This window comes from Lissotriton helveticus, chromosome 5_1 (genome assembly GCF_964261635.1).
Source record: "Lissotriton helveticus chromosome 5_1, aLisHel1.1, whole genome shotgun sequence".
Lineage (NCBI taxonomy): Eukaryota > Metazoa > Chordata > Amphibia > Caudata > Salamandridae > Lissotriton > Lissotriton helveticus.
Window position 1 is genome coordinate 962,619,845 of NC_136065.1, and position 22,362 is coordinate 962,642,206.

At 42.9% G+C, this 22,362-nt stretch overlaps 1 protein-coding gene across 2 annotated transcripts in view; it reads right to left on the bottom strand.

The window, feature by feature from the left end:
- The window catches only part of INPP5A (inositol polyphosphate-5-phosphatase A), a 1,643,294-nt gene that overhangs the window by 297,223 nt on the left and 1,323,709 nt on the right, over window positions 1–22,362 (bottom strand). For both annotated transcript variants that reach the window (XM_078643463.1, XM_078643462.1), the window contains exon 10: window positions 21,545–21,640. In XM_078643463.1, the coding sequence (XP_078499589.1) occupies window positions 21,545–21,640 (96 nt within the window). The remainder of the gene's footprint in view (window positions 1–21,544; window positions 21,641–22,362) is intronic.

Sequence of the window (22,362 nt, forward strand, 5' to 3'; positions counted from 1 at the left end):
TGTGGGTTGATTCGGAGAAAGGCTTATTGGAAAACCGAATCCTTAGTAAAAGACAGAGTGCTTAATTGGAATATAAAATGCTTAAGTCATGTAAGAAAATGTAAGCGTTGACACTTAGAAAGGGAACAGAAAACGGTTATGTAGATGCACTCTGCAGTGCAAAGTGATAAAGGCTTTTGTTCGAGAAGGAGAAAGTTAGTGAATAGTGGGGGAGCTTGGAGACTAATTAAGGAACTTACCTGTAAGTCAATTTGGCTAATGTTTGCTTATGCTGAATTCCTTTTGAGCAGGAGGACTTTGTTTCATTAGGGAGCACGATCAAATACCTGGATAGTCATTTGCTAGACTAGAAACCGACTCACTTGCATTTTCTGTCTGAGCTCCATAAAAGGAAAGCGAGCCAAGGAAGACTTTACTATGAAACTAAGGTACATGGTACCTGCTGAATCATGAACATGCAGTATCAAGTGCCATACTGAGGGTAACAAGTGTCATCTTCATGTTGCTACTGTTCCTACTTGTAGAGGAGCAATGTGAGACTAGAAAACTGTTGAGAAGATTGAGTGCTAATTTGTTTAGTGGCTGTTAGAAAACCAGCGACACCTCCAAAGCAATGCATGGCACTATCACAGTACAGTTAACTGCAGGAACTGCATGGCATTGCATCCACATCAGGTTCTGTGCAAACAAGACCTTAACAACAGCCCTTTCAAACATTGCAAAATCCACATAGCAGTAGATGCATAACATATTTATTTCACATGTTCTTATGATATAAATGCATGTTGTATTGCAACTGCATATGTAAGGTGTGGTGTCAACTCCTCCACAGTGGGTTTCAAGGTGACTGGGGTACAGAAGGGGCCATACTGAGTATTATATCAAGGCTGAGGTTGGTCTTCGTGAATGTTGTACCACAGTAATAATATTCTTTAGGCAAACCTTTCTGGGAACTCTAAAGTCCCTAGTTTCATTAAAGTAAGGGGTGCTATGGTGATCATTACTTATTGACAGATTAAAACATTTCAAACCTTGATGAAAAAAATAATTGAAGTTCTGTTCTGACCAGGATTTCACAAAAAGACTGTGGACGTGTTCAAATGGCATCACTGGTAAAGGGTGTTGGATGAGCTGCTGTAGGCAGCAGCCTCTGAATGACCCAAGTCAGAAAAGTTTTGAGAATCACACATTTTTGTATAGAATAGCCAACAAGGTATGAGTACAAACAGAAGAGTGGATCTCATCTCTGAAACCTAATAAGCATCACCCATTTTACCAATTCATTTTATCTTATAAAACTGTCAAGAAAATGAAGGAAGGTGAATTGGAGGTAGATTTTTTCAAGACCGAGATTTGTCCAATGTCCAACCGTGAATGAAGGAGGAAAGAAAGCTCAGTTAAATCCCAACCACCACTGGACAAGTTAAAACACTGGATTAAAGATCCAGCCAGAGGTGATTTAAAAGTACCTTCTCTTTAGAATGAAAACCTTTGATGGTCCAGATATCAATAATTTATATGGTCACAAGACAAGCCTAATCAAGTTTTTATTAATTGATTTAGACCTCTACAGAGGTCAACAAGTTGAATAGATGCAGAGAATACATTGTTGTGAATCTTAAATAACAGTAAATACTAATTATTTTCAAACAGTGATAAAAAAGATTTTAAAAATCTATACAAATTGTAACCAACAAATTCATTTGGGGGGAAAATTGATTAAGGCAATCAGATCATTAACAATAAATAGATTATATCTAAATCAGATGGGTTTAAAAAACGAAGTCGAGCTTCTGCTTACTTGGGCAAATATAAGCACTAGGGCTAAATCTTGTTCTCCTCCTCTACATAGCTTGCATAATCCCACCTTGCCGCTTGTTTTGTTCCAATATTTAGTACAGGTGTCTAAAAGCAGTATCCCTAAATGAAGCATGACGATACAGTGTTGAACGCTGTGTTCTAGTGTAAATCTCAAATATTGCTGATAGGTCTTATACTCGAGAAACTGTATAGGACCTGCAGTTGGATAACTGAGAACAGTGAGCAAAGTCTAGGTCAAAGCTTAGGCGCGGTGTCGTATTTTTTAAAAATAGCTTTAAATGTGCGCATGACCAAAACTGTGAAAGTGATGTAGCGCAACTGAAGTGCAGTGTAGCAACTGCAAGATTTTCATTAAAAGTGTAAGTACTCGACCCAACCTTAAGGGTTTCGTGCTTTAGGAGAGATCCCAAAGTATCTTTTTCAGCATGTGACATATTATGTGCCCATCTGATTACATCGGCCAAAGCATTTGTATAGGCACTAGTCAACAACAATTCTAAACGAAGAGCCTGAACCGGAGTGGTCTGACATGTAGTGGTTATTTTTCAAAGTAATTTCCCTTCATTCTTATTCATAATATGCCATGTGTTTATTGGTACGTATTCTAATGCACGTCAGGTTGGTAGGGATTTTAACACAGTATATTTCCAGGAGCAGATACAAATGTCTCTTTCCAGAGGAAGAATAAAAACTCTTTAATGCACTTAAGTGGGCTGTAGCCTTAAATTCCAAGTGATGAGAATTATTTTCGAGCATCTCTGCAAATACTCTCCCTAAGTAAGTGTACACCTTTACTACTTCTACTGATTTCCCTCCCAACTTCCAGTTAAAACAAATGGAAAATGCTACTTACCAGTATGCATCTGTTCTTGGCATGTAGAGCTGCAGAGTTACACACTGTGCATAGATGGCCACCTAGTGTTGGGCCCGGATGTTTGCAGTTTGTTTTGTTGTAGAAAAGTCTTTGGAAGTCAAGGGATAGGTGACTCCTCCTTTGAATGATACTGCGCATGGGCATCGGCTCCATCCCCAGATTGTTTTTCGCCATTAGGGAAGTGATGGAGCTGTACAAGAGGTAGTGATGTCCATGTGATTTGTATCTAATTAAGATAATACTGGAACAGATAAAGGTAGCCGGGGAGGCGGGTGGGCATGTGTAACTCTTCAGCTCTACATGCCAAGAGCAGATGCATACTGGTAAGTAGCATTTATTTATTTATTTTATTTATTTATTTATTTTTAAAATTTATAAAGCGCACAAATACCTTCCGGTGTCTCGGCGCTAGAGTTCGCAGATTGCGGGGGTTCCACTGACAACTTACTGATTAAAAAGCCAAGTCTTAAGATGTTTTCGAAATAGTAGTAGTGAAGAGTGATGTTTGATATGGGAGGGGACCTGATTCCATAATTTTGAGGCAGCCACTACAAAACGTTTATCTCCCCATGTTACCTTTTTTGTACATGGAATTTTAAGCTGTTGAGCTGAAGATGAACGTAGTGTTCGACTGGGTTTATACACTTTAATTGCTTTTTTAAAGAATTCAGGTCCATTGTTGTTCAAGGCCTTGTGAATAATACACATGGCCTTAAACTTTATCCGGCTTCTTATTGGTAGCCAGTGAAGCTCGCGGATTATGGGAGAAATGGATGAGTACTTAGGTATACCCATAAGAATCCTTGCAGCAGCATTTTGGACAAGCTGTAATTTGCTCAAAACTTGCTCCTGTGCGTTAAGCAATAGACCATTGCAGTAGTCCACCTTAGATAGTACCAAGGAGGACATTAGGGTTTTACCTGCAGTTGGGGGAAGAAATGGGAGCAGTTTCTTCACCATTCTTAAGGTGAAGAAAGAAGCTGAAACCACAGCATTGGCATGGCTGAGGAACGTAAGCTTATTGTCGAAAAGCACGCCCAGGTTTTTCACCTTGGCTACTGGTAGTGGAGGACATCCCAGTTCCGAAGGCCACCAGACCGGAGACCAAGACGGGGTTAGTTCACCAAAAACCATCACCTCCGTCTTGTCGGAATTTAGCTTTAAGCAATTCCGATTCATCCATGTACTGATGGCCTTCATGCCCTCCTGAAAGTTCGCTGCCACTGCTTCTCCATGTTTGTGTATCCCCAGGACCAGTTGTGTGTCATCGGCATACGATGTTAGACCTATACCGAATGACTTAATTACCCTCGCCAAGTCCGACACATAGATGTTAAAAAGTGTCGGACTTAGCGAGGAGCCCTGGGGAACACCACAAGGGAGAGTGAAGTCAGGAGAACAATAACACCCCATCTTCACGGACTGTACTCTCTTGGCCAGGAAAGATGCCAGCGTTTGCTCTAGCCCTACCCTGGATGCCAATGGCGGCGACACGGTCGATCAAGATGGTATGATCGACCGTGTGGAAGGCCGCAGACAGATCCAGGAGTATCAGGATCGCTGCGCCACCCCTGTCCATGATTATCCTAACCTCCTCTGCAGCTTTTATCAGAGCAGTCTCCGTCCCATGGCCCTTCCTAAAACCAAACTGCGTGTTGTCAAGTAGATCGTTCTGATCAATGAAGGTCGACAGCTGTTGGTTCATTACCTTTTCAATTATTTTTGAAGGATATGGGAGTGAGGCAATAGGACGATAGTTTTTGGGCTCTAATGGATTTAATGTAGGTTTTTTTAAAAGAGGTATTACAGTTGCCTTTTTCCAGATTGGAGGATAAACACCTGTCTGAAATATGGTGTTACAGATGTTGGTTAGTACTGGGGCTATTAGGTTGGATACTGATTTAAGGATAAATGGAGGACATGGGTCCAGTGATGATCCTGATTTAACAGTGTTCATGAGCTCCACCATAGACAGTGCTGGAGAAAAAAACTCAAAGTTTGGTTTTGGTGACAAAGGGGGAATCTCCGGGGTGGCAGAGTCAGTAGTCGTTATTTTAGTAAAATTATCAAAAATATTTCTAACCTTAGCCTGAAAAAAGTCCGCTACCTTATTGCAGAATATTTGGGATGGTTCAGTTATTTATTTACCGTTCGTGGCATATGAGCTGCAGATTACACACTGTGCATAGATTATATAGCAGTACCCACATCTATCGGTGACCACCAGTATATGTTGCAGTTGTTTGAAACAGAGTTTTTAGTACAGCCTGGCCCACAGTGGCTTGTTGTTTAGTTTGAACATCTACACAGTAATGCTTTGTGAATGTGTGCGGTGTAGATTATGTAGCTGCTTTGCATATATCATCTAGGGGAATGTTCCCTAAGAATGCCATTGAAGCCCCTATTTTCCGTGTAGAATGGGCTTTTGGAGGAATTGTTAATGTACATTTGGCTTTGTGATAACATATTTGTATGCATGTAACAATCCACCTTGCGATCCCTGATTTTGATATGGGATTGCCTTTATGTGGCGGTGAGAAAGACACAAAAAGTTGTTTTGTTTTACGAAAAGCTTGTGTCCTTTCAATATAGTACAGTAATGCTCTCTTGACATCTAAGGTGTGTAGAGCTCTTTCTGCGACTGTCTGAGGCTGCGAGAAAAATACGGGCAGCTCAACAGATTGATTTAGATGGAATGGTGAAATGACTTTAGGAAGGAATTTAGGATTAGTACGAAGAACCACTTTGTTATGATGCATTTGCAGAAAAGGTTCTTGAATGGTAAATGCTTGTAGTTCGCTAACCCTTCTGAGAGAAGTAATGGCTACTAGGAAAGCTACTTTCCAGGTTAGGAATTGCAAATCACATTTATGTAATGGTTCAAAGGGAGGTCCCATTAATCTTGTGAGAACTACGTTTAAGTTCCACACTGGTGCAGGTGGCGTTCTGGGAGGAATTATTCTTTTGAGTCCTTCCATGAAAGCTTTAATAGTTGGTACTCTAAAAAGAGATAGATGTTGTCTATTTTGTAAGTATGCCGCAATGGCAGCGAGGTGTAGCCTGATAGATGTATAGACTATGTTACACTTGTGATATCCTATGATGTGTTGGATAGACACGTCCAAAGGATTAATTTGGTTGTTTTGGTAGTATATGACAAACCGTTTCCACTTAGCAGCATAACATGCTCTAGTAGTACGGTGTCTAGCTTCTTTGATAATGTTCATACATTCTGGGGGAAGGTTGAGGTAGCCAAACTCTATGACCTCAGACGCCAGATCGCTAGGTTGAGCTGAGCTGGGTCCGGGTGTCTGATCTCTCCACGGTTCTGTGTTAATAGGCGTGGAGATAGGCTTAGTTTTTGGTGTGGTACTACAGACAATTGTAACAGCGTGGTGTACCACGGTTGTCTGGCCCAAGTTGGAGCGACTAGGATGAGCGTCAGGGAATGTTGCTGTAGTTTGCGTACCACTAACGGAAGTAGTGGCAGAGGAGGAAAAGCGTACGCAAATAGTTCTGACCAGTTCATCCATATCGCATTGCCTTTGGACAATGGGTGTGGGTATCTGGCGGCAAAGTTTGGGCATTTTGCGTTTTGGTGGGTGGCAAAGAGGTCTATTTGAGGTTGTCCTCACATTTGAAAGAACAAATGAAGAACTTGTGGATGAAGTTCCCACTCACGGATCTGCTGTGTTTGTCGACTTAGCAGATCTGCCATAGTGTTTTGTACTCCTGGGACGTGTTGGGCTAAGAGGAAGATGTTTAGTGGTATAGCCCATCTCCATATCTGCTGTGCTAACTGAGAGAGCTGCAGAGAGTGTGTCCCCCCTTGTTTGTTTATGTAGTACATAGCTGTCATATTGTCTGTGTGGACTAAGACAGCTTTGCCTGACACTTGAGTTTGAAAAGCTTTTAGGGCTAGAAACAGAGCTAGCAACTTTAAGTGGTTGATGTGCAGTAGCTTCTGTTGCGGTGTCCACCTGCCTTGCATGGTGTGATGCAGTAGGTGAGCTCCCCAGTAGGCGAGCGATGCGTCCGCTGTCATGACTATTTGAGGAACTGGCTCTAGAAACGGTCGCCCCTTGGAAAGGTTTTTGGTGTTCCACCATTGCAGAGAACGATAAGTCCGACCGTCTACCAACACTAGGTCTGTTAATTGACCTTGAGCCTGGTTCCATTGGCGCGCTAGGCACTCTTGAAGAGGACGCATTTGCAGTCTTGCGTGAGGTACTACAAATATGCACGATGCCATCATTCCTATGAGCTGCATGAACACTTGAGCTGGTAGCGAGTGTTGCGGTTTGAATTTTGTTAGGAGAGTTTGTACACTTGTTATCCTGGCTGGAGAGGGATAAGCTAGTGTTAGTTAGGTGTTTATTGTAGCGCCGAGATATTGTTGTATGTCCGAGGGTTGTAGATGCGATTTGGTGTGATTTACTGTGAATCACAAGCCGTGAAGCAGTTGAATAGTAGCTTGAGTGTGTTGCACACACTGGCTGTATGTGCTGGATTTTATGAGTCAGTCGTCTAGATATGGGAAGGCATGAATATGTTGTCGTCTTAAGTGTGCTGCTACTACTGCTAGGCATTTGGTAAACACCCTTGGCGCTGTTGTTACTCCGAATGGGAGCACTTTGAACTGGTAGTGCTCCCCGTCTCGCACAAATCTGAGATATTTTCTGTGCGCTGTGTTGATGGGAATATGGAAGTAGGCGTCCTTGAGATCTAGAGTGACAAGGAAGTTGTCTAGTACTAGAAGTGGAAGGACTTTTTGGAGTGTGACCATATGAAAATGATCAGACTGTATGTAAATGTTTAGAGGTCTGAGGTCTAGGATGGGTCTTAGAGATCCGTCCTTCTTTGGTATTAGGAAATATAGGGAGTATACTCCTTTGTTTTTCTGATGCTCTGGAACTATTTCTATTGCATTTTTCTGCATGAGGGATATTACCTCCTGTCTGAGCAATGTTAAATGTTCTTGTGACATTGGACGCTGCTTGGGTGGCATGTTTCGGGGGTAGATGTTAGCTCCAGACATTAACCTGATTGAATTATTTGGAGCACCCACCTGTCTGATGTGATGTTTTCCCAGGCTGGCAGGTATTGTTAAAGTCTTCCCCCGACAGGAGTGGAATGGGACGGGGCAAAGGAAGGGAGTCATTGGGCAGGGGTAGAGGCAGAGTGGGAGTTGTTATTTATACCTCTGCCTTTGTTGTTGTTACCCCTGTAACCACCCCTTTGGTAGCCTTTGCTGTAAGTGGACTGTGTAGGGGCTTTGTATGAGGTAGAAGCTGTGTCTGACGAGTATCCCCTGGTGGCACCTCTATAGGATGAACGACGGAATGAACGTCTGGGAGCCTGCGACTGCAGGGCTCCCATAGATTTGGCGGTGTCTGTATCCTTTTTCATTTTTTCAAGTGATACATCTATGTTAGGTCCAAATAGGTGTTGCTCATCAAAGGGTTGATTAAGGATGGCACTTTGTACCTCAGGTTTGAACCCTGATAAACGTAGCCAGGCGTGTCTGCATAGTAAAACGCTGGTGTTAACTGCCCTAGAGGCAGTATCTGCTGCATCGAGTGCACACCGAATAGAGGTGTTTGTGATGTTTTTTCCCTCTTGGATAAGCTTGTTTGCTCTATCCTTGTACCTGTCAGGGAGGTGCCTCATTAATGACTCTAACTCATCATAATGTGCCCTGTCATATCTGGCTAATAATGCCTGTGTATTGGCAATACGCCACATGTTTGCTGCTTGAGACGCTGTTCTTTTCCCTGATGCGTCAAGTAGCTTAGACTCCTTATCTGGTGGTGGAGCATCACCCGATGTTTGTGGGTTTGCTCTCTTGCGTGCATTTTAAACTACAAGTGAGTCTAGTGGTACTGGACCTTTAATATATGCTGGGTCTGAGGGGGCAGGTATATATTTTTTCTCTATACGAGGGTTAATGACCCGAGTTCTGACTGGGTCTTTGAAGACTTCAGGAGCATGCTTAATCACTCATTTAAGCATTGGTAAAATGGATGAAGACCTTTGTGCATTATCAAAGGTATCCATTAGGAAGTCTTCTTCTACAGGGTCTGTATGTATGTCTACCCCATAATATTGTGCAGCCCTGTGGATCAATTCATTAAACCCTATAGTGTCTTCTGGTGAGGAAGGCCTTGAGGGGTATACGTTATCCTGAGGGACATTTGGGACATCTGGGGTGGTATAATCATCCCACGGGTCAGGTGATCCTGTAGGAGTGGCTGGATCAGATATATTACTCCCCATATCATCAGAGCTATCATCCCTGTTGTCATCATCTGGTATGATAGAGGATGCTGGGGAATGCTGTGGTATGGGAGGATGTGGTGATGGTACAGGTGAAAGAGAAGGGGAAGGCAGTCTTAAGGGAGAGGTAGCCATGTCCTTCTTCTTTGAATGCGGAGCTGGAGCTGGTGTATCCAGTGGTCGCTTTTTTGAAGCCAAAATTAACTGTCCAGTGATTGGATCTTTAGCTAGAGTCTTTTGAGCAGGGTCTGGATAAGGTAAATCCTTTGCAGGAGGTCGATCTTTTGGTGCGGAGGAAGGTTTCGGCACTGAAGCGGCTTGTTTTGGTTTCTTGACAATGTATTTTACCGGGGAAGCAGGAGTCTTTTTCGGTTCCGAAGCTTTTTTCGGTTCCGAGGATTTTTTCGGTTCCGGTATGGTTGTTGGATCTGATGGTTTTTTCGGTTCTGGTGGTTTTTGGGAATCCGAAGCGGGTTTGCTTGGTTCCGACCTGGGTTTCGGTGCCGAAGCAGTAGTGGTATGTTTTGGCGCCGATGGTTTGGATGTAGGCGTAGCCGGTGCCGTGGTCTTTTTCAGTGCCGGTAAATGGGCGCCGGCACCGTGTGAAGCCTTCAGGCGAATCGAGCCCGAGTCACCTGAAGGCTTAATTTATTTATTTATATATTTTATGTTCTTGTAGAGCGCCTGAATAAACTCCCGAAGGGGTATCTCCGCGCTTTTGCTGATGATGAGAACACACTTTATGCTGATCTGAATTCAAAGTGATAAATTGAGTTTAGAATGGCATTTAACTGTTTATGAAAAGATGGGTTTTAAGGGTTTTACGGAAGGTCAGGTGATGAGTGATTTGTTTTAATGACTGGGGCAGGGAATTCCAGAGAACTGGTCCAGTGTAGGCTAAGGCACGGCCTCCCTGCCTAGATTTTTTAATTCTGGGAACCTGTAATAACTGGAGGTTGCTGGATCGTAGGGAACGCCCTGGAATATAAGGCGAGAAGATTTTTGTTAGATACTTTGGACCAGTACCTAGCAGGCATTTGTGGATGACACATAGGATTTTAAACTTGATGCGTTGCCGCACTGGGAGCCAGTGTAATTTAGCTAGTAGAGGGCGGGAGGGGGTCCTAGGTGGAACATTTAGGACTAACCTTGCCGCAGTATTCTGGACTATTTGCAGTTTATTAAGCTGTTCTTCATTAGTTGATTGAAGAAGGCCATTGCAATAGTCCAGTCTACTAGAGACTAATGCCAGGACCAAGGTCTTCCTATGTCTGTCAGGTAGATATGGAAACACCCTTCTCAGCAGCCCAATGGTCCTAAAACAGGTACCGGCAACTTGGTTTACATGATCTTTAAATGTATGGGCTTGATCTAATAGCACTCCCAATTCTTCACGGTCTGTTTGGGGTTAGGAACTGGTCCAAGTTCCAGGGGCCACCATTCGGGGGACCACAGTGTCACTGCTTCCCCAAATAACAAAACTTCCGTTTTGCCTAAGTTGCACTGTAGGCAATTTTTGGCCATCCACTCTGACACTGCCCTCATTCCGTCTGCAAATGATTTAATTAGAGCAGGTGTGAAGGTTTTGAAAGGGAACAGAAGTTGGGTGTCATCGGCATAAGATACCGGGGTGAACCCAAAGGATCTCACTAAGTCAGCCAGGGGGGCCACATACACATTAAATAATGTGGGGCTTAGGCATGAGCCCTGTGGCACTCCCCTGGTGAGCTCTCTAGAGATGGATTTATGAGAGCCCAACCTGACTTCTTGAGAGCGGCCGGAGAGCAAACTCTCCATCCAGGACAGTGCTACGCCCCCTAATCCAACATCCCTCAGACGACCGAGAAGCACTTCATGTGACACCGTATCAAAGGCAGCGGATAAATCCAACAGCACCAGAATCATCGATCCTCCTCCATCAAGTGTCATCCTGATGTTATTGGTCACTGCTAGGAGGGCTGATTCGGTGCTGTGGTTGGGCCTGAATCCAGATTGTGAATGGTCCAGGCCCTCCGTTGCCTCGATATAATTTGATAGGTGAATATTCACGTGCTTCTCGGTCATCTTACCGATGTATGGCAGGAGGGAGATGGGCCGTAAGTTGGAAAGATCTGTCCATGGAGATGCCGCTTTTTTCCTTATAGGGTTCACCACCGCTGTCTTCCACTCCATTGGGACTTGTCCTTTTGTCAAAGAGATGTTTATTACTGACTGAATGGAAGGTCCTAAGAGGGCGCTCAGAGGGGCAATCATTTTTGCTGGAAGGAGGTCATTGGGGGAGCCTGATTTTAGGTGGCTGATAAGAGGGGGAAGATCTAGATCACCAATTTGTGGGAAGGTCAACAGTGAGTTATTGTTTAGTTTGGATGGGCAGTTTGGGAGGGAGATCATTGATCTTGCTGTTTTTGAGGTAGTTATTTTATCATAGATAAGGTTAATTTTTTCCTCAAAGAACCCCGAAATCTCATCACAGAGTGTTTGGGAGAATTCGTCGGGGCTCTCCCAGGCTGTAGGTTTAACAAAGCTCTGCAGTATTTTAAACAGCTCCCTTGGACAGTTACCCGCCTCTGCTAATTGTAGAGTAAGGCTGTTTTTCCTGGCTAATTTTATGTTTTTATAGTAGGTTGACTGGGCCTCTTGCAAGTTTTTCCTTTTCTCCTCAGTTTTTGATTTCCTCCATGCTTTTTCTAATCGCCTGCATTTCTGTTTCTCCAATCTAAGATCTTGTGTATACCAGTTTTCTTGCTTATTGGGGGGGGTATTGCTTGTGAAGCTTTAGTGGAGCCAGAACATCAATGGCTGATTTCAATGAGTTATTAAATCTGCCTAATGCAGTGTCTACTGAGTCATTATCTGTGAACATAGGCTGTGTCCAGCTTTCCCGCATCTTATCTACCGTTATTTGGTGCCATTGTCGGTGCCAAATTGGTGGGAGTGGCATTTTTTTCAAAAGTTTAATCGGGCCCATCAATAAAAACTCAATCAGGAAGTGATCGGACCATTGAATTTCTATTGCAGGTGAGCATCTTATTTTGGTGCAATTGGAAAATAGTGAGTCTAGGGTGTGACCTCCTATATGGGTGGCGCCGCTATTTATTGCTATCAAACCCAGGCTGGATAAGTCGGCAATTAATGAGAGGGTTTCAGGATGTGTAGGATTGTCCATGTGTACATTAAAATCCCCGAGGAGGATAACATCATCCTTGGACTTAAAATGTGGGGCTAATAGCTCCAAAAGAGAGAGGGCAAAATCCGGATTGGATCCTGGTGGACGGTAAGCTAGAGCACCTTTCCAGGAGGCGTGACCGGCCGGTTTAATCTTAAAAACCATTATTTCCAGTTGTGGACTGAACCTTTGTTCCAAGATTGTTATTTTAAATCTGTCTCTGTATATGATTGCTAGCCCACCAAAGGTTTTGGTAATACGGTCAAAGTGTAGGATCTTATAGCCTGATGGAACCCTTAATGTAATTGCCGTGACAGTATGAGGTTTCATCCATGTTTCGGTTAAAAAGCAGATGTCAGGCTGTATGGTATGAATAAGATCCCATACCTGACACTGATGTTTTGGAAGTGATCGAACATTTAAAAGAAAGCATTTTAGTCCCTCGGGGGGTTCAGTCTTAGGAGCGTTTTCATTTATACACGTCCTTACAGCAGATGATTGGAAGCGACATTCTAAGCATGAAAAGCTGCCTTCTAGATTTTTCCAAGGTACTCGAGCACAGCAATCGGCAACCGGTTTTAAATCTAGGAGGCGTTGGGCGGAATATATCATTTTATTGGTACCTGAAATTGGGCCCATTGCCTCTATGCCTCGTCCTGTCGCGGACGGGCGCAGACGGGCAGCTCTTTGGCTGGTCTTCGGCGTTGCTTTGGCGCCGCTGCGCGCGATCGCTGCGCGCTTGCGGGGGGCGATGGCTAAATAGGCCTGCTAAAACCATCCACTAGAGCGCTAAGCGCTCAGGAAGTGCCCCCACAGGGAGTGCCTGGCTCTCCCTGACCCGCCCTCCGCGCAACGGTATTGGCTACCGCGTCGGACCGGGGCGGGCAGGAGTGAGGGACGAGCACAGGCTTCCTGACTGTGACTGTTTCCTCCCCCTTGTAATCAGAGTTAGAAGGAAATACAGAGAGCGTCCAGCAAGTGAGGTGCTAATACAATGAGTGAAAGTGAGGTGATTTTAAGTTTTAAAATTTTAGCCGGGCCCGAAGGTGGGGCAGTAGAAGCAGTGTGTCGGTGTGCACCCGAGGGCGAGGGTGTGACCGAGGCCTTCTTTGGGTGTATCGAGGCAGGGTAGGGTTCAGGGTCGACGGTCTTACTTACGACCCACTGCGCTGGAGTGATGTCCTCGACTTCCGAGTCTTCTGGTTCGGAACCGCTGTCGACGTGGTGTTGTTCTGGGACATTGACGCCTTCTTCAAAGATGTCGTCCGGAATGGAAGTCGAAGATCGAGCTGTTGTTCTCCTCGCTCTTCGGTCCCGGATAGTCTTTTTGGAGCGGAAAGAGGCACAAGCAGAACAGTCTTTGGCCTCATTCTCCGGGGAGAGGCAGAGATTACACACTTCATGAAGGTCAGTGTGGGGAAAATTCGACCCACATTGAGGACACCTCTTGAATGGCGTCCTTTCCATGAGCTGGAGTTGAGGCCTAGTTAGGCCCGAAGGCCGTCGACGACGACCGGAATCGAAGTATTCGGTGTTGAAGAATAGCGTTGACTGGAAAAGCATTTGAAACTTATTTTTGTAAGTTGGTGAGGATTGCACGCCGAAGGAAAGTGGTTCCAACACGGAGCGCTGGAAACACATCCGAGCCCGGTGGCAGAAAAAAACAATCTGGGGATGGAGCCGATGCCCATGCGCAGTATCATCCAAAGGAGGAGTCACCTATCCTGTGACTTCCAAAGACTTTTCTACAACAAAACAAACGGCAAACATCCGGGCCCAACACTAGGTGGCCATCTATGCACAGTGTGTAATCTGCAGCTCATATGCCTCGAACATAATGTTTCCTTCCCCTGAATGGTACAACTTTTGTTTTAGTAATATTTTATTTCAGAACATTTTCTTCAGTGCATTTGAAGAGGGCATCTAAGTTACGTAGTAAGCCGATCGATGTTAAGTCAAATATGACTACATCCTTGGCATACCTTAAGGTGTGTATGCCATGTGATGCTTATTTAGGGGGGAAATTATTTAATCTTAGGCAGCACTCCGGTAGGTAACATAAATAAGGAGAACAACAGAGGGACTAATAAGCAGCCCTGCTTCAGGCCGTTCGAAGTGGGGATCTTATGGGTTAAACCTTTGATCCCCCATCTGGACTCTGCACCACGTTGCTTTATGCAAACCTACAATTAATCTTAATAGAGCACACAGGATCCCCATTTTCACCAATTTCCTCCATAGAGTAGGTCTATCGACACTATAAAAGGCTGTTGAAATATCTACAAACAGGCTATAGACTATCTACGACTTCATTATAATGTGCTTGTCAATTATTATTTGGCTCTGGCTAACCATTTGAGTAACTCACAGGACACAGCCTTATGATTAAATTGGGATTTACTGGGCTCCAGACTAGGTCCTGGATAATCTTAAAATCTCCCACTTTCTCCTCGGGCACCCCATGAAAGGACCCAACTTGTGCGGCCTATATGAATGCAAGACAGATTAACACTGACTGAAGAGAAGCTTCTTCACGATTGCCTGCTAGGCGAGCAGAGAATCATAGCAATTTACAGAAGCATTGGCGGGATGTGACTCACCTTGCCATCACTGCAATATTGTTCAGGCATGCGGGAATTCCAAGGGCCGGTATGTGACTACGCCGGTAGAGTTACAGTGCCAGTGGCCACGGTGTCATTTTTTAAGCACCACTGAGCAAGGACTTAAGGCAAGGGCTCCAGCGAGGCTCACTGGTACACCCCGAAGCTGCACCGGGAGCTAACCGGGCCTCTTTCGCGGTTGTCTCAGGACTCATGCCACCTATAGCCAACTACGGCTGAGGCACTTGTGCTTACTTGCCAGGAGCCCTGGGGGAGGAGGGGGTGGTGCGGCTTTTCGTGGTCGTACCAGCCTCAGTGTAGTACGATGGCTGCAGACTGCAGCTCCGCAATCCAAATACCGCTCTTGCCTTCCCTCGCTCACTTACTCGTCTCAACGTCACATCTGTCCTCAGAGATTCTTCCATACACCAGTCCTTCCGTCCAGCCTTATGAGAATGGACTTTTAGAAACTGAGCAGGAGAATGCTTGAAAAACCATAGGAAAATATATGGGGGCAGAGACCACCTTGTTCACTGCAGTTCCTGGAAAACAATCGAATGGGTAAATATTCTGATCATTTTAAAAGAGGCCAGACTAGTGGTATCACTGTCAGGATGGAGGCACTGAATGTAATTTCAATTACAATCAAGCAAATACGCATTGGACCGCTAAGTAACTAAAGTAGGTAGAGTACAGGTGGAAATCTCTGCCTCTTTGTACTTTTCCTACTTTCTGGATATCACAAAAGTTCTCAGGAGTACACCTGAAAAGCTGAGCAAGGCGGAGGCTTCCAGGTGTGCTAATGGGAAGCTCATGTGAAGTACCCACCTTATGCAGTTCTCCATCATGGAAATAGGATCCCCTGTGCAAACACACATTTGTTGTCTAGGCAGGAAAAATATTTTTTCCCAGATAGAAAGCCCTTCTGCCACACCTTCACCCTCGAAATAGATTTGCACCACTCCTTGGCTGATGTTAAAATCTGAACCTTTCCAGTGTGGAAAGGGGACGAAGAGTAGTTCGTGATTGCCAAGGAACATCTATGTTTGTCGGCATTCGTACATTTTCCAAGGCAAAAAATGTTTTTAGAAAATATTTATCAGATGAGGACATCATTTCCTCCAGGCAACCCGTGGCTTTTTATCTGCTCAAATAACAGTGCCTATTAAGTAGTTCAATTTGATAAAGTAGCATTCAAAGATTCAGGGGGAGACTGAAATAAAACAAAGCAATGCAGTAGTTTTATTATTTTGATTACAGTTATATAAATCACAATTAACAAAGCCACATATCTTCAATTACGAAAATCTTTATTTAATTTTTGCTTAATAAAGGGGCATTGTTAAGATAATGTTAGTTGACACCTGACCCTTGCATTGGATTCCAAGGTATAGGACAATTCCCACTGATCTCAGCGCTTAGCTCCGAGGTGGAAACAGTTACCAGAATCCCTTCTGTTTTACAAATAGTTTTCCTATAAGTAAAGATTTTAGAACATTCATCAATTATGTTTAATACTCTAAGAATATACTGGCAATCCGGATCCAAAAATAATTCTGCTTTGTCAGCATACAATAATATCTTCTTGGCTCCAAGGATATTAGGACTTGCCCTAATCTGTTGCTAATTTGAAATTAATCTTAAAAGAGGCTCTATGAACAGAGCAAATAAAGACAGAGATAGGGATTATCAATGTTAGGTTCCTGGCTCAATCAGCATTTCAGCCACTCATTGCCCTTCAATTCCTAGACCTGCTTGAGTTCCCCTCAGGGCTCATAGTAACCTAGTGCACTGCCTGATAATTCTTGTCTACCCATTACCTTTTTAGATCTGCCCAGTTCAGGAAACCAAATGCTTTCACAGCATCAAGAAACCAGCATAATTTATTGCTTCCCATAAGTAATGGGCAATGGCTGTAGTAACCATCCTAGGATTAATCTACTATCATTAGGTGTAATTGGCTATAAGATCTTACCAGCCACTTCAACCACAAAGCTTTTCAATAGGCTTTCATTATCAGACTTCAGCAATGCAACAGGACTGTATAACCCACATGATGGGGTTGAAGATACACCTGCAATGACACTGTTGAACAGCATATTTAAATGTAAGATCCAATCTTCCTGGTAGGTTTTCGATATTTCTGTAGTAAACCAATATTCAACTAGTGCTTTTGCTGATGGGATGGATATGATTACATTAATATTCTTTTCTTCTGATCAGGTAGGTATTAGCTTCATTTAAACTTCTGTTAATAGTTCTTTCTAAACCTGCTGGCTCAAGAAAGTTGGTCAAGTTTTCAAAGGGTGGAATGAAATCCTCCTGCTATATTTCTTGATAAATTGCTTCAAATATTCCAGCAATATTAGTTGGCTTTTCTCTCATTGTACCAGAATGGGTATCCTTTATTCTCTTTATAGTGTTTGCAATAGTTGTTGGTTTAGCTCTACCCACAAGACATGTTCCTACTTTATTTCTGGCCTTCAGTCTTCTCTTATATAATGTCTTATTATTCCTGGCTGTAATCTGTTCCCATAATTTTCTATCTCAAACTATTCAGTCTGGTGATATATTGCATTGAAACAACTCTGGTTAGAATTCTCTGAGCCTCTACTGGCTTATGTTCCTTCTGTACCAAAAGTTCTCTTACCTGATATTTCATGCAGTGTTCTCTGTGATCAGAATACCTGAAAAATAAGTTTTAAAATATTCCCATATGACTGCCTAGCTATCAGAGCAATGATATTTCGGACCAACATCGAACACTCTCTTTAAAGACCTAACAATGACATATCTTCTCTCCACAACCTTTTACAATTGTGGGCGCTGTTACACTGTTCAAGCCTGCAGATTTCTTTACATTTCACAGATGAATAAATAAGAAGTGAAGCAATCCAAGCTTGACTTTTAAATTTCCCACTGAAATAAGTGAAGCCCAATTCTTCTGGATGCATTTTGCTCCAGACATCTTTCAATCTGTAGTTATCTAGCATCATTAAAATAGTCTCCAACATTTTTACTCCACTTGTTAGCACCTCGGAAAGATGATTTTCAATTAGACTCTTGGAGCTACATTAAAATCTCCACACAGAACCACTGGAAATGAGAAAAGTATTAACTCTACAATTAACTCTGTTAGAGGGAAAGGGTCATCTGCATTAGGGGCACACTAGCTTCCTACTGTAAGTTGAGTAACTCCTTTTTAGGTCTCACCTAGGCAGCGCGCATACGCTGCTTTAGGAGGGCCTTTAGCCATCGGTCTTAACTTTTAAAGGACAGCTCTCGTGCTTACCTCACCTCACCTTACGGGAGCGAGCAGCCGCGTGCCACAAGCACGAGTGCAGTGATTAAAAAGTGAAGACTGCTCTCCCAAGCGAGTGCACGCACACCACTTGTGGGCTCACCTCCTGCTCCCTCTCTCTCTCACAACCTCTTCCCTTTTGCCTCCACATGGCCGCGCGCACCACTCGCAGGACACTTCTACTGTACTGTCTTGGGCAGAAAAGGCATTCACTTGTTTCCAGGGTTTTTTTCTTTAAAAAAGCATTGCCAAGTCCTTCGAGTGTCCGACTTCAAATTCTGAGAGTAAACATTCCAAAGGCGGAATGTAAACAACTCTTTTAAACACCATAACTTTTCGAGAAAGGGCCTCTGTGATGCACCCGAGGCAGGCACTCTCAGAAGAGAGATCTGTGACTGATTTTTTTTCACTAAAATTATATTTCACATTTATTTGCTTCATTGACCTTTAAATCTAGGCCATATCTTCATAGAATACCCTGAATGCCGAAATCCACACTCCAACCTGGAAGCTTCCGAAAAGGGCAGTTACTAAAAGCTGTTCCATTATTTTATTTTATTTTATATTGTTTTATAGCTCACTAGCACCCAACGGTATTTAGGCGCTGCAGCCCCATGGTACTGTTAACTTGGTGTTCCAAGCTCACGCTTTAATAATAATGTTACTTTTGACAGTAACTGCAAGTGTACTCCAGTCAGGGAAGAGTTGGATACAATGTGAATTGGTGTGGAAATGTGTTTAAATCTGCCTCATCCTGTTGTGGACAGCCAATGGCTGAGGGGACTGACTATGTGGATCTTAAGGGGTCAGTGCATGGGTTTTCCATCCCTTCAGTGCCGTAGGTTGGAGGAGTAGGGCCACCCGCGCCCTACTGAAAGTATAGTGAGACTGGGGGCTCTCTCCTGCCTGGTTGGACTATAAAAGGCAGCCAGGTCTGTGGTTATTTGCCAGTGCGGAGTAGAGATCAATAGTGGGGTGCAGCGAGCCCCTCAGACCCCTGGGCCCTGGTGCCACTGCACCCCACTAAGGGCTGCAATCTAATACCCAACTAGGGTTATGAGACAGTTTTTGTTACTTATGTGAAGGCCTGCAACAGCCTTGTTTCACCCCTTTTTGCAGATATGAGGTTGGCATTAGGGGCAGGGGAGCACTCAGCCCTGCGTCCCGGATTCACTGCACCTGCTGCACTAATCATAGCTATGCCCATAGTAACCGAAGTGAATGTTTGCTCCTCTGCCCCTCACTACTCTCCCTCACAAGAGCTTTTGCTGCTTCGACAGGGAGGCCGGTGCTCCCTTGCTGGCTGCTAACTAGTATGGCTGTGACTTAGGACTGGCCTTGAAGCTGGGGACATGAACCATGCCAGTGTCTACCTGATTCGGTGCCCGGCAAAGCATGGTTTACAAGAAGATAACAAGCATTGGCATAGCCAATACGTCTCGCCTTTGGGACCTTATAAGTATTTAATTATGCAGCACAATATCCTTGGTGCAACATGAACTGTTGCATGGCTAAACACTTATAATGTCCCATTCATTCATTTTTATTTTTTGCATTATGTAGCGCGAATGAAGGTATCAAAGCTCTTTACATAAGTACTAGGTCCATTACAGAAATCTGCCCGGTGGGTGATAATGTGCTGCATGGCTAAACATTTATAAGTTCCCAAAGGCGAGACCTATTGGCTATGACAATGCTTGTTTAAGCTGTAATAGAAGATATCTGCCCCCAATATTTAACGTGCTACTGGTTGTTCTTCTTTTTTGCTTTTCACCCTCCTCTTACACACAAACCTGCCACCTCTGGTCAGAACACGCCTCACCCACTTTTTGGCCCAGTGCACCAGTTATTGCATACAGGTGTGCTTGTATCCGAGTCCCTCCCTAACACTCTGGAAAGACATTGGCTGAGCATTTTGGTTGGAAGCTGTTTTTGAACGTGAAACTGAGTCCCTATTAAAAGGTCTATTTAATGTTGGGAACTAATTTCTCTTTATCCAATCATGACTCACTAACAATCACTAACAATACGCATTATAGAACATTGCTTTATTGATTGACGCTTGCGTGGGGTTTGACACGCACTCTAACATCATTCTCTAGATGGCCTCTTTAAGATAATCTACAATCAATGCACCAATTGTAAATGCCTGTTAGTATCTTAAATGTCTCTTGAGACCCCACACCCTTTGGATAGTGCACAAAAAGTTCACTAAGGTATTTTTCCCTGTGCTCCACCACCTTTAATTGTGATTTTATTATTTCACATATCTTTTAAACATCATTAAAATATCTTTGCAAATTACAACCCTAACCACACAAACTATCCATTTCTATTATCTGAATTACCCTTGTTTCTCTAGTCTCTGTAATTTTACCAATTTTTTACAAAAATTCCAGCATCTCTGCAACTTCCTAGAAAACCTGACAGTCACTTTGCTCCAACACCTTAATTTTGGATTGTTGTGTGCATTCCCCATAACTCAACTTGACAGCAGACAAAAAGAGAAATCAAAGCCATTTCTAAAGTCTGGCTAATGCCTTGCCTAACACATGTTTAGCCTGTAGAGTAAGAATAGCAAGTCCACTCAGTGGCACTAAAGTGCATAAAAGTTATATGCCACGTGGTGCAAATAAAATGGCCTGCTAAACCCTCTATTTTGTTTATCCTATTGCTATACACAGTAGCAATTTCATCTCACCTATAAGCATCCTCACTAATTTCGAAGTTTAAGTCTTTTCTCTCTTGTAGTGTTGGCCCCTTCTCTTCACCTACTTTTAATGGATCTAAAGGGAACATCACATCATTGTAAGGAATAGGATGCAAGACCAGATCTGGTGGTAGTTCCTAAGTCAAAGATGCAGGTTCTGGTAGGGCAACAAAAGGAACTCACTTTCCTAAACTAAAAGCCGGGTGAGTAGGATCCTGTCAGTAGCCACAAAAACTGAAATGCTCAAGAAACTACGTGCATAAGGTTATGGGGTGCAATATATGCCACTATATGCTAATGTGAAAGGAAAAAGGGGAATATAGATTGATGGGCTCCAGGCAGCATAATATTGCACTTGAAGGCACGTTTGACAATGATATAAAGTTCTCTTTTTCTGGAATATTGTGACTCCATCAGAGGCAATTTATTTGAAACATGTGTATACGTAGTTATAAGTGCCTGAACAATGGATGTGTCCTGTTTAATTTTGCTTAAAACTGTGATTACTTAATGGCCATTCAGCTTTTCTAAACCTATAACCTTACCAATAGCAGTGAAATTAATAATTGAATATGCATCTTAAGTGACTGGAATCTCAGCCATCTAACTAACAAAATAACACATTGACTCCAACATATTCTGATTTGCAGTCAAATTAAGACAATTATACCGTCAAAATATGGAAATTTTGTTTCTAGTGATAACATCGGAAAAAGACAGTTTTCACTTTTTTCTATCTAGCTATTAATTACTTGTGTTGCCTTTTCTAAATCACCTATTACATTGTTTGATTTACCTTTCGATCGTTCTCTGATTCGTGGAATATTAATTTATCCAATGCATTGGTGTCTGTTGCCCGGATTGCCTGCATTGTCGTCTTCGTACAAAGAGTCTTTAATAAGAAAAGAAAAAATAATGTCAGGGATATTCCATGCCGAGAAGAAATATTCATGAAAGGGCAAATCTTTCTCTGTCACATTATTTGTGGATTTCTGAGGCAACACGTTTTATACATCACTATGTAATGTTATTTTCAAATAAGTATGTATAATCTTTGAAATAAAATCATCGCATTGATAAAAATGATAATCCTTTAGGGTTTCTTGACCATAAATTGAAGCATGTTTGGTTTCCCAGCATACGAGTATAAATCCAATTCACATAAAAACATTTACTTTTAGGATTCTATTTTGCCCTGTGAGAAATTACAAACAAATAAAAAAATGCCACAATTTTTATGGTTTTAGAAATGTGTATTTAAACACGTGGGTTAGACGTTTTAAGGATCATGAGAACGCACTCAGATTTGCTTAACTCATGCGGACGAATCTGAAAGATTAGCAGAATTACAAGCCCAAAATAAGAAGTTACTGGGTAACTAATCATTTTAGGCTCTTCGCCCAGTGAACCCTTTCAAATCATGTTATGATCTTTGCAGGTGAGAGAGCGCAAACTGATATAAATATATGAGTACATCACATTTACCTATAGAGAGCATAATTCATGAAGAGAAATGCCATGAGTGCTAATAGTATTTGAAATTATATTCTAAATGTATAGCTAATATAGAGATTTAAGTAGAAGTGGAATTAATACAGAAATGTGTGACATTAT